This window comes from Pteropus alecto, unplaced genomic scaffold, assembly GCF_000325575.1.
Source record: "Pteropus alecto unplaced genomic scaffold, ASM32557v1 scaffold11, whole genome shotgun sequence".
NCBI classification, from domain to species: Eukaryota; Metazoa; Chordata; class Mammalia; order Chiroptera; family Pteropodidae; genus Pteropus; species Pteropus alecto.
This window is the reverse complement of record NW_006431956.1, coordinates 923,744-935,812: the sequence shown is the minus strand read 5'-3', so window position 1 is coordinate 935,812 and position 12,069 is coordinate 923,744. Positions and strand designations below refer to the sequence as shown.

At 53.0% G+C, this 12,069-nt stretch overlaps 1 protein-coding gene across 1 annotated transcript in view; it reads right to left on the bottom strand.

Moving 5' to 3' along the window:
* PFKFB3 (6-phosphofructo-2-kinase/fructose-2,6-biphosphatase 3) overlaps positions 1 to 507 on the bottom strand; it is a 23,154-nt gene extending 22,647 nt beyond the window's left edge. The window contains exon 1 of the mRNA XM_006906951.3: positions 64 to 507. Coding sequence (XP_006907013.1) covers positions 64 to 139 — 76 coding nt within the window. The 5' untranslated portion in view covers positions 140 to 507. The remainder of the gene's footprint in view (positions 1 to 63) is intronic.
* Positions 508 to 12,069: the final 11,562 nt, after the last annotated feature.

The following is a 12,069-nucleotide window of genomic DNA, read 5'->3' as shown; positions in this document are numbered from 1 at the left end:
AGGCCGCGCCCGGCACGCGGCGCGCGCCCCCCTGCAGCCCGGCGCGCGCGCCCCTGCACTCACATCTGGGCAGCGAGGGACGGTGGTCCACCGGGATCCAGATCTTCTGAACCCGGCTCTGAGTCAGCTCCAAAGGCATCTTCGCAGCCTAAGCTCGGTGGCCCTCAGCCCCTTGCGAAGAACTCAGACTCGAGGAACCCCCCGAAACAAAGGGGAAGAGGGGGTGCGTGCGCAGCAGCGCGGCCCGTGCGCTCTCCCTGGCGCAGCTGGTGGGAAAGGTGCTTTGTGCTAAGTGACGAACGCCCGCCCAGAGCGTGAGGCTCCACGCGCGCTCCGAGAGGGGCGGGGGGCTGGGGCTGCACCCGCCGCCTCCGCAGTTCCGGGCTAGTCCCAGGGATGCTGGGAGCGCAGTGACAGCCGCGGTCCCCAGGCGCCAGCTCCAGTCCTCCGCGGCCCCTCCGCTCGCCTGCTCTCCAGCTCTGTCTGCTAGGATGCCCCGCGCTCCGCCTGGGCTTTTAAGAGTCCGGCCGGCGGCGGCGCACGCGTCAGCCAAGGGGCGGGACGCGTTCTTCGGGTTCCAGCCCCACTTCGCAGGGGGAGCCGGGCGTGGGGCGAGAGCCAGGAGGCGGCCCGTCGGCGCCCCCTGCGGGCCCGCGGCGGCAGCGCGCCCTGCTCTGGCAGTCCCGCTGACAACGCCCTGAACGCAGCCTTGGCCTTAGACCCTACCCGGTCAGCGTCGTCTTGTCATCCGATCAAGACGACCCGCACGGCCTCCCGGGCCTCTCTGGGAGCGGGACCCCAATACTCTGCATTCTTAACACGCGCTCCGGGTCAGGCATGTCAAGCCGAAGAAAGGCCTGGGCTTAGGTTTAAAAGTCGGGGCGAGGGGACCCCGAGGGAGGGCGCTGAGAGTGCTCCGTGGGGTCCAGCTCTCCGGGTCACTCCTTGCCAGAGCTGCTCCGTGGTAATACTTGTGTGTCTCACCCACCACGACCCCCGCCACCCGCGGGGAGGGGGCTTCCCTGGTCCTTCGTCCCCACCCCGCCTACTTTCCTGAATCCCTTAGAAACCTTGACCTGTCCTGAACTTTGCTCTCCCGGAACCGGCTGCTGTGCACGAGGAGGGGGCTGGAATGCCGTGGAATAACTACGGGGAGGTGGCACCTTGATTATGCGAACCCCTACAATTCACTCCGTTTCCCCAGCACAGCCCCGCTGCATCTCTTTCTCGCCAGTTTTTGGCGTGTGTGTCTTTCCTTTCTGCCTCTCCGGTCCTCGCGGTTTTGCATCAGCTCGCGACATATGACAGTCGTGTAGTCAGGCCAGTGGCCGCCCGCGAAGATCTGGGGCGCTTGGAGTGGGGCTGCCGCAAGCGCTTTTGCAAGCGCTCCATGGGCACAGAAGCGCTGCCCTGCCTTGCAGAGGCGCATACCTCACGCCGAGGCTGTGCTGACTGCAAAGAAGGCGGGGCTCCCCGAAACCCACAGTGCAACGGAACAGTCTGAGCAGAGGCTGCCACACGTCGCTCACGTCCCGCATGGCTCGCCCGGGACAGCGCCTGCTCCCGTGCGGCCGGCACAGCTGCTCCCGCCCCGCCCGCCCCGCCCCGTGCCGGTGTCCTCCCTTACCAGCACCCGAGCGTCGCCACCCTGCCCTCGACTCCCCGCCTCCCCGCGCACAGCCCTCCCCGGAGTCCCTGCTCCCCCGGCGACAGCTCTGCTGACTCAGGTTTCGGCGCGCGGCAGCTGTTCAGAAACCCGAGTGCACTGCACTGAACTTGTTTTTCTGCAGTGGGAGCAAATGCCAGAGATGGATGACACTCTATAATGGCCCTGGGACAGTCCCAGTCCACTCTTGAAATAAGAGTGCGCTGATCCAAAGAGAAAAAGCGTTTGGCTGCTGGGGAGGTGGCGGTCGCTGGGGTCAGGCATGGCGGCCGCTGCACTCCTAGATGCTGGCACACTCTCTCCGGGAAGAACCAGCGTACCTACTGCCTGCTCCTTTCCCACTGGATTTTTTCTTGCACAAACCTACAAGTAGGGCAATGGGACAAGGGGGCACCCTTCCCTCCTCTAAGCTTGCAAACAACCGTGGTGGGTTTCAGCTGAGGGGGCAAGGGGTCCAGAACTGTGTTGCCACGTCTTTAATCTCCTGACTAGTAACATGTACGTCCAGGGTCCAGCTCTGAGAGGACCAAGCAGTGGATAGTCCTCGGAGATCACTCGCCTGGCAGATCCTGCACTGTCCCGAGGGCTCACCAGGGACACCCGAGGGCTCACCCGAGGCAGCCACCGCTGCAGAAACAAGCCTTCGTCCTTCCTGAAGTTCACTCAACCCCCCTCCAGCTTCTCCTAAGGGTAAACAAACTGGGAATGCATGGCGGACAAGGATGAATTCACTCTTTAAAACAACTTTATGATTAAGGGGGCAGCTAAAATTGGTGGCACATTTGTAGCCCTCAAGGAAATCAGGTCAGCGCCTTATGGAAGATAAAATTATCTCACTGCCAAACCCTTTATAAACAAGCCGACTGCAACTGAATTCCAAGCATGTACTGGGTGCAGAGTTTATGGTTCAGACATCGCCTAACTTTTCCCCTAGTTCCGCTAATGGCCCTGTCTTCACTCAGCTGTCTAGGGCTTAAATGGACGTTCTGGTCCCCATCCTGGTGATCAACAACACACTCCGTCAGAAAAGGCTGCAGAGAGTGTAAAAATTGCTCCGATACAAAGATATTTTTACAAACAGGACAGCTCCAAATACTAGGGGGGGATTTTATGAGCCACGGTCCTAGGTATTAAGGCTAGGAAAACACTTCCAGATACTCCAGTCGGTTTTAAGTGAGTAAGAGGAAGTTTAGAGATTACAGGGATTAAGAAACTAGGTTAAAAGCCAAGGAGCAGCCAGCTAGTCAGGAACTTTTTCCGCCCTGACACAAACAAGTTCTCTCAGGGGAATGGTGATGGGTACAGCCTAACCCCAGGGTGTTAAGTGGAGTCTTGACAAAGCGGGAGACCACACGGTGATCCTGCCCATCCCACTCAGGACGAGACCAAATAAAAGACCAAAATAAGCCCACACCTCACCGCCCATCCAAAGACAGGGGAGAGGGCGATTTTTAAAGAAAACGTTTGTCGCTCACATGAATGAGATACACAGACACAGACGTCCATACCATGCCACACCGGAGGATTGGACACTGAATTCAAAACCTGCGCAGTGAGGTGGATGGCTTGATTCACAATCACCAAAACGCGGAAGCAGCCGAGATGCCCTTCCATGGGCGAGTGGGCCGAGAAACGGTTCTACATCCAGGCAAAATATTATCCAGAAGCTAAAAATAAATCAGCCATCAAGCCATGAAATGACACGGAGGAACATTAAATGCACATTACTGACAAAAGCCAAGCTGAAAAGGTTCCGTACCGTATGACTCCAACTCTTCGACATTCTGGAAAAGGCAAAACTACAGAGCCGGTAAAAAGATGGGTGGCTGGCAGGGGTTGGGGTGGGGAGGGATGCAGAGGTGGAGCAGGGGACTTTCAGGGCAGCGAAGCCACTCTGTGTGATATTATTAGTGGTGGACACGTGTCGCTACACGTTTGTCCAGACCTGCAGAACGTACAGCACCAAGAGGGAACCCCGAGGCAAACTCTGGACTTTGGGTGACGACGACACGTCCTTGGTGAAAAGGCTCCACTCTGCTGAGTGATGTGGACAGTGTCAGAGTCTGGGCACGTGGGTGGGGGGTGAGAACTCTACACTTTCCTCTCGATTTTGCTGTGAACCTAAAACTGCTCTAAAAAATAAAGTCTATTAAAAAGTCATTATTTTTCTACAAATGTCATCTGTGCTTTCTCCAGTCGAGTGGACGTACATGTCTCATCGTGGGGGTATGAGGACAGTTTCTTTGTGGCCACAGCCTGGCTCTGGGGGAACAGACACCAACGGTGCAACAGAAGTCCCACTGAGCCGTCCGGGAAGTCGCCACTCCCTGCCTCCCCGTGCGGGCCACCCGGCGTCCCGCTGGCCTTCCCTCTCGGGCACAGTCCTGAGCGTACTCTGACAACTGGCTGTTGGTGTTTTACACCAACATCCGGCATCACGCCTGGCTCCTGCCTTTAGAGTATTTGCATTCCTGGCCCACCTCCCCACCCCATTATCAAGATGGATACTATTTGCATTTAGAAGTATTATTTTAGGACTTTAAAATATGTGTGCTTTTTAAAAATCAGATATTCTGTAGTCTAGTTAACAGTATTGTACCGACATCAATCTCCTGGTTTTGATATCTCACATGATAATCATGTGAGATGTCACCTTTAGAGGAAGCTACGCGAAGGGTTCATGGGAGTCCATGTACTATTTTGTAACTTCTTGTATTTCAAAATAAGAAGTTAAAAAAAAACACACACACACACAAAAACTTAAAAGCAGCGATAGTGCAGTTTGCTCAAATTCTGAGGGGGAAGAAAGCATAGTACAGCTACTACGGAAAACAGTCTGGCGGTTCCTCAAAATATTAAAAATGAAAAAAAAATTAAACATGGATCTACCTTTTGACCCAGCAATTGCACTTCTGGGTATTTATCCAGAGAAAACCAAAACGATAATTCGTAAAGATCTGTGCAGCCTGTGTTCACAGCAGCACAATTTACAAGAGCCAAGATATGGAAGTGACCTAAGTGCCCATCAACAGACAACTGGATAAAGAAGTCATGGTTCATATATACAATGGAATATTACTCAGCCATAAAAAATACATATATGAAATCCTGCCATTTACAACGACATGGATGGACCTAGAGGTTATTATGCTGAGCGAAATAAGTCAGACAGAGAAGGATGAGTAGCATGTGATTTCACTTATATGCAGAATCTAAGGAACAAAAAGAACAAACTAATCGAAAAGAGACTCACAAATGTAGAGGGCAATCTGGTGACGGCCAGAGGGGAGGGGATTGGGGGGCTGGGAGAAAGCGGTGAAGGGTTAAAGAAGTAGAAGTTAGTATTTGACAGATGGTCGCGGGGATGGGGAGCACGGCACGGGGCATGCAGTCAGCAGGCAGGTCATGGCTAGGTGGAGAGCCAGAGGGGAGAAAGAGCAATCGGGGGGATCGTTCGATAAACTATATAAATGTCTAACCAACGTACTGTACACTTGAGACTAATAGGGGGGAAAAAAAGCCTAGATTGTGTAGATCTCTGCATTGAGGACGAAGGAAATCGGCAGAAAGCTAGTCAAGATCTGCATGTGTCCCTAACACCTTCGCTTCTTGCAAATGACACACACACGCCAACAGAATTTGCATGAATCCTGCTCCTGTGAAAAAATGAAATCAAGCTCAAGCTATGTTTTAATGTGGCTGGGGTGGGGGAGGGATTCTGTTTCCGGGCTTCGCGTAGATCTTTGGGAGAATGTCAGTGGGTTTGTCATCCTGGTCACGGGTTTGCATGGTTAAAACAAAATGAGAAAGAGAAAATCACGCAGAGTGCAGCTGAGCCGGCCCTTCCCTGGGAGGAAAGGAGGCCCAAAGGTGAGTAAGTGCTGGAGAAGCTCCCTGTCCATCTTCTGCTATTACGAGATGCTCATGAGCGGGAGTCGTGCAGCAGACACTGCGAGGAACCAGCTACGCTGGGATCTCGGCCACCTTGGGTCCAGCCACGAAGTACGTGATCAAACGGCTGTCACCACAGTGTTCCGTGATCAGCCTCACGCTGAGCACGACAAAGAAACAGCTCAAGAGCTTGTAATTTAAGGCCAGAGGGGGAAAATGTACACGATTTAGAAAAAAAGTGGGGAATTCACGTAGAGCGTCAGGTAAGGTGAGAATGTGCCAAATGCAGGCTAAGGTCAAGTCTATACTGGGATAGTAAAAAAAAAGGCTGCACGTAAGTAGGGGCGGATCACTTGGGGTGCTCAGATCCATCTTCACTTCATCTCTACCGACTCCGAGAGAATGCATGGAGCTCAAAGTCAAGGTCTCTCGTTTCTTTCTATATTCAACAGGTATGGAGAGCGGCTGGATCAAAGACTATAAGTCAAGTGACATGTGGCTGTCGGCATTACAAATTCATTTTGAATATCCTAGTGTACCCCCATGTCTCTCTCTCTCTCTCCCCCTTTCTCTCTCTCCCTCTCTCATACACACACTCTCTCTCTCTCTCTCTCCCTTTCTCTCTCCCTCTCTCTCTCTTGAAGTCTAAGATCTTGATTTAGTCTCCTTTTCTCTTCTGTGCTCCTGAGAGAGACGAGGACCCTGGTTTCCTCTAGCAGCTAGAAGAGCCCATCATGTGTGGACACACGACAAGGAAAATGCCAAGTTGGAAACATTTAGCGAAATGTAGACATGGAATGAAAAAGAGAGGAGGCTTCTCACTTTCTTCCTTTGGTTACTTGGAAGTTCAAAGATAAACTGAAGTGCAGTGAATATCTTGCCGCCTTGCCCTCACTCTCCTACCTTTTTTTCTTACAGTTAGTGAAACTGAGTCTCACAAATATTAACTTGCTTGGCTGTGATCACATAGCTAATGAGCCAAGGAAACAAAACAAGACGTGCAGCTTGCCTCATATTCATTCCGGTTTCTCCCAAGTAAGTCAGTCTCCAACTAGAACGCTCAGCCTCCCTCCCAGCGGCAATGCCAACAACAAAATTTGGGATCTAAGTGGTTTCAATGACAATCGCTAAATTACTTAGTATTGTGTTATAATGTGGCAGAACGAATAGGAATCATCGTGAGAAACTATTACAAAGATTAATACTAAAAACTTTCAATCCAATGAACCTAACCATGGAAAACACTACTTAATGTATGAAAACAAAGAGCCAGCCACTCAGAGATTCACAAGTCTTTATGTTTTAGCAGTCAAACCTGGAGAGACTTCTGCCTTTTGGTGCAGAAAAGGCACACAGAGCCAAATTAGAAAGAAATGACAGTTTTATGAAATGAATCTGAGCCAGCAGGCCTTGAGCTTTTTATGAACCTCTCAAAGCTTTTAAGATGTCCTAATTTCTTAGTAAAGGAAAAGAAGAAGAAATACTCCTATATCTCCAACATCATTTGAATTATTAGAGAAAGCTCAAATTTCTGTCGTCGATAATACAGTTTTACCAGAAGGCGGCCCCGCCCATGGCGGTTCTCCATAGCATGCCGCCTCCCTGGACTCTGGGACAACACAGTCCTACAGGAGCTACAATTGTCACTTAAGACTTTCTGGCAGTAAAAGGACACGGGAAACTCCCATCAGTGAGCGACAGAAGGGACAGTCCACCAATGCAGGGAGGGGCCCGATGCGTCCACCCGCAAGGCCCCCGCGCCTTTGCTCAGCTATAGGACGGAGATGGCACCTGCCTATAAAACGGGGTTTTCATGTGCGAGCACGTGGCAGACCGCCTGGCCCGTGGCATGCCCGATACGTGGTCGCCAAGAGCTCTGTGCAAACCGAGCCTTCGACTTTCCACAGAATCGGTGGCAACTGGGCTAGAAAACAAAGGATTTTTCCCCGATTCCGCCTGCTTTCCCTCCATCCAACTCTGTGAGGCCCGTCGCATCTCTTCCTGTGTTAGAGAGGGCTCTCCAGGGCCCCGTAGGCACAGGTGTGACTGTATGCACAAGGGGGTGATGATGGCAACTGGCTCCTGGGTTACGGAGGAGGCCGGGAGTCCGTCCATCTGCCGTCTACAGCTGGAGACCCTCTCTAAGGAGAGTCACCTGCTTTTCTCAGATCAAATGCTGACACCTTCCAGAGACATCCTCACAGACACGCCCAGAAAGGTGCTGCCCCAGATATCCGGGCACCCCTTGGCCCAGGCAGGTTGACGCATAAAATTAGCCACCATGATTTCCGGCGGCCACCCTCCCCGCCACCCCTCACGGCAGAACCGCAGTGTTGAGCTCCCCGCTGGGTGACATTTTTTCAGAATCGCAGGTTAGATGTGGCCGGGCAGCTGAGCTGGGGTGCAGAGGGGTCCGTTCCATTCCCAGACACCGCGGCTGGCCAGAGAGACGTTTCTCACATGAGCCAGCGCGGCTTCCTGAAGCTTCCACCAGGGTCCTCACTCTCCTGCTGGACTCATGACAAGCCTGTGCCCGCACACATCCGCGAGCAGCCAGCATGTGCCATTAGAACACTCCTGGGCTTGACCACGTGCGTGACCACGGGGTCTGCACAGAGCAAAGCCCACCGAAGGAGGGAATTCGCCCCCTGATGTTAAAATCGGGTTCTAGGGAGAAGTGTTGAATGACACCATAAGACCTATGGCTAATACGGAAAGGGGCCAGACACTCAAATGACCATGACAAAAAGCAATTCTAAGGAACTATGGATAATCTAGGTTCAGATTCTCAGCAACGGAAAACCAGACACCCCTGAGCTCCAAAGCTTACCCAGCGGGAGTGGGGGCACGGCCGAGACAGTACAGAGCGTGTGTGTTGGGGGGCTGTGGGCGGGGAGCTCAGAGCCTCAGCCCTGCAACTGACCCCGTCGACACCAGGCCACAGGACTCCCCGCTCTGGACCCCAACTCCCTCATCTGCTGATGAGCCATCTAGACGGTCCCTGAGCATCTCTCCCGTCTCTTCAGTGATTCTAACTGTTCTCGATGAGAGATCAAGAGAAACGATACTAATTACGAGACCCTCGGCAACTTAAAACAGGGACAGCTGTGCGTCTTTGTGCCACCAGAGCTCGCCGCAGCGTCAGGCACGCGGGAGGTGCACGACACATGTCCGTTTGCTGAAGAACCATTATATGTGCAGTGACTCAGTGTGGTTCGCACTGGGGGCTGGAAGGAGCTCCCATAACTGCTGCAGGAACCACAGGGCTCAGAGGCGCGCAGGGAGCCACTCGCTGGCCACCTGCTGGCTCGCCTGTCAAATGCGGGACATGGCTTTCTGTCCACCTCCGGAGGCGGAGGTGATCACGAGGACCAGGTCAGATGTGAACAAGGTGCTCTTGGAAACGCTATGCAGTCTCAACAAACGTGACGGTTGGCGCGTTGGACTGTCCAGGGCCACCGCGAGGCTAGAGGCCAAGATGTCCACACAGACTTCTGGTCATCTTCACTGCTCCGTGACCTGCCCCCCGCCCCGGGCTCCTCAACAGGTCGACTACACGCCCCCGACCCACACACAAAGGCGAAGGGACAGCCCGGTCCACACGGCCGAGGTCCCTGACCGGGACTCGGGTGGGGACGGGAGCTGAGAGCCAGCGACTGTCTGCTGGGTCAGGGAAGCGCCCACGGCCCTGTCGGAGGGAGTCTGCGGTTGAGAAAGTGGGGAATGGGCCGGTGTCGCAAGGCCTGGGGCCCGCGACGCTGCAGTGGTGCAACCCAGGGATTGCCACATCGGCGTTGGCACCCTCCTTCCCTCTCCCGGTGGAAAACAGCCTAAAAAAAGCGCTGACCGAGGCCAACATAAAAATGCCTTTTAACGCACGTTTTGAAAATCACCTCTGACTAGGGGCAGAAGTGCTGCCGTGGCCGGCGTGTGTCACGGGCCACGTTCAGATGGTCGGTAACCGCCCGTGGCGAGGCCACACTGCAGCACCGTGTGCAGTGCTGGTGACGGCCCCAGAGGAAGGCGGTGGGGACATTCCAGCCTCCTGGAAGCCACGTGCCCTGAGGAGCAGCTGAAGAACCAGAGGTGAGATAGAGGACAATTAGACCCTGACATAAAACGATAACCACTCACAAACGCAGGAGGAACTGACTTGCGCCACGTTGCTCCCATGAGCAGAAACCAGACTGCGGGCTGAGGGACACGAGGGAGGCCCCTCCCACTGTCCCGCAGAGGACGTGATGGGACAGAAAGATGGGACAGTGGGTCCCAGTGGCAGCTACGTGCCCACGGGTCGAAAACTTTGCCGAGGGTTCCCACGAGAGCTGGGGATCAAACCAGCGCCCGGCCTCTGGCTAGTCCTGCAGATGGGGGACCCCATGATTCTGTGGGGCCCGAGCCCCAGTCCCAGCTCACCAACCCGATGACTTTGGGCAGGACGCGTCCCTACGCTTCAAAGATCTCAACGGTCCTCTTCTGTTGTAAGGTCTTTACATCTAGAACTGCAAAATTGGGTGATTCCGGGTATAAAGCTGCCGATCCAGTGTTGACTCACACGTCGGATCAACGGGTCGTCAAGGGGCTCGGGGCCACAGACTGGATGGGACGTTCCCTTGACGAGCCCCTTGGGATGCAACGCGCTGGCATCGCCATGTGAACCGAGCGACGATGTCTTCCCATGCACACTGGGGCCGTCGGGGGCCATTCTAATGGGCACCTCTCAAGCAAATCGCGGTAGCTGGAAACTCCAGGCCAGAGAGAAGTTGCGCCTCTGGACCAGCGCTCTGCCTAGCGATCGTCGAAACCTCCGCGATTCACAAAAGTGTGACATGGGGTTCCCACTCGGAGTAGAGACAGTTCTGTTTTAATTTTTTAATCCATCAGCACCATCTTTACATATAAAGTGAATAGGATAAAATGGTAACGTTGGCAACGTCCGGGTGAAGGCTATCCTTGAATGCCTAGCGCTGTTTTTGCAACGTTCCTGTAAATTAGACATTATGTCAGAACGAAACATTAAAACTCAAAGCATTTTAAGTCCATGAGGCACATAAAAATGGTATAAATCCTACACGTTCACCTCAAAAGGATCTTCCTCAGCTTTGGAAGCCGCATGCATCTGACGAAAGTTCTAACACAAGAAATCAGAGACGTCTCTAAAATTCCAAACCAATTTCTCAACAAACACCTTGCAAGACATATAGTCTTTTATTACAAAAAGAGCGGGGAAAGATGCTAGGCTTCGCCTTCAGACGAGACCACTGATGTTGACACACTCCGTCTCCAACCCTAACGCGCGCAGTGCCGTTCTTAAATTTATCTGTCACGTTTCCCCTCCAGAACTAGAGTAAACTAAATAGCGCGTGTGAGCGGTAAAATAAAGAAAGCGGAAGATTCGTTTCAATGTCCGTGGCGACACTGCCCGCTGTGTGCCCCGCGGCCACTCCCTCATTTCTTCTCGGCTGACCGACCCTTCGTTTGGCAGATGAGCGGAGGCAGAGACCCCCCCATGTCAGGGTCAGCTGCCTCCCGCCCCCTCCGCAGGGGTGGGTTGGGATGGGGTGCATCCACCCACCGTCTCCCACAGTGACTCCTCTGGATGTGATCATGTGACCAAGTCTTTACAGTAGGCGACAAATGACATCCTTTTGGTTTGCGCTACAGTTGGTCAGATATCCTGTTACCCACATATCACTGTTCACTCCTCGAAAACTTTACTAACAGCCTTCTGCTGAAGCCTCGCCAATGACAGTTGGTTAACACATATGTTATATGTTATAGGCATTATGTGCTGTATTCTTACAATAGTGAGCTAGAGAAAAGATATTAAGAAAACCATAAGGAAGAGAAAATACGTTTACAGTATTTATTGAAAAAAAAACCACACCTGTCCGTCGACCTGCTCGATGTGACCAAGTCTTTACAGTAGGCGACAAATGACACCCTTTTGGTTTGGGCTACAGTTGGTCAGATATCCTGTTACCCACAGATCACTCGAAAACTTTACTCTAACAGCCTTCTGCTGAAGCCTCACCGACGACAGTTGGTTAACACATATGTTATATGGTATAGGCATTATGTGCTGTATTCTTCCAATAGTGAGCTAGAGAAAATAAGATACTAAGAAAACCATAAGGAAGAGAAAATACATTTACAGTATTTATTGAAAAAAAAAACCACACCTGTCCATGGACCTGCTCCGTTCAAACCCGCATTGTCCAAGGGTCAGTCAGGCACACCCAGTGCCAACCCCAGGAGAGACGCTTCCATCAGAACTGCTGGGTGGGGCTCGGGCTTCGCAACGTCTTAAAAGCTCTGCTAGTGATTCCATTGTCTAGTTGTCACCACTGCCCGCCACAGCGCCAGCATCGCTCAGCTCCGGGCTGGGGCTACAGGAGTAGGGAGACATGCACGGCACCTGACCACAACTGTTTGACGTCTCCTTGAGGAGACGAGAGATATGTGCATGGGAAACCGTTTGTTTAAAAAAAAAAAAAAACAAATCGCCAGGA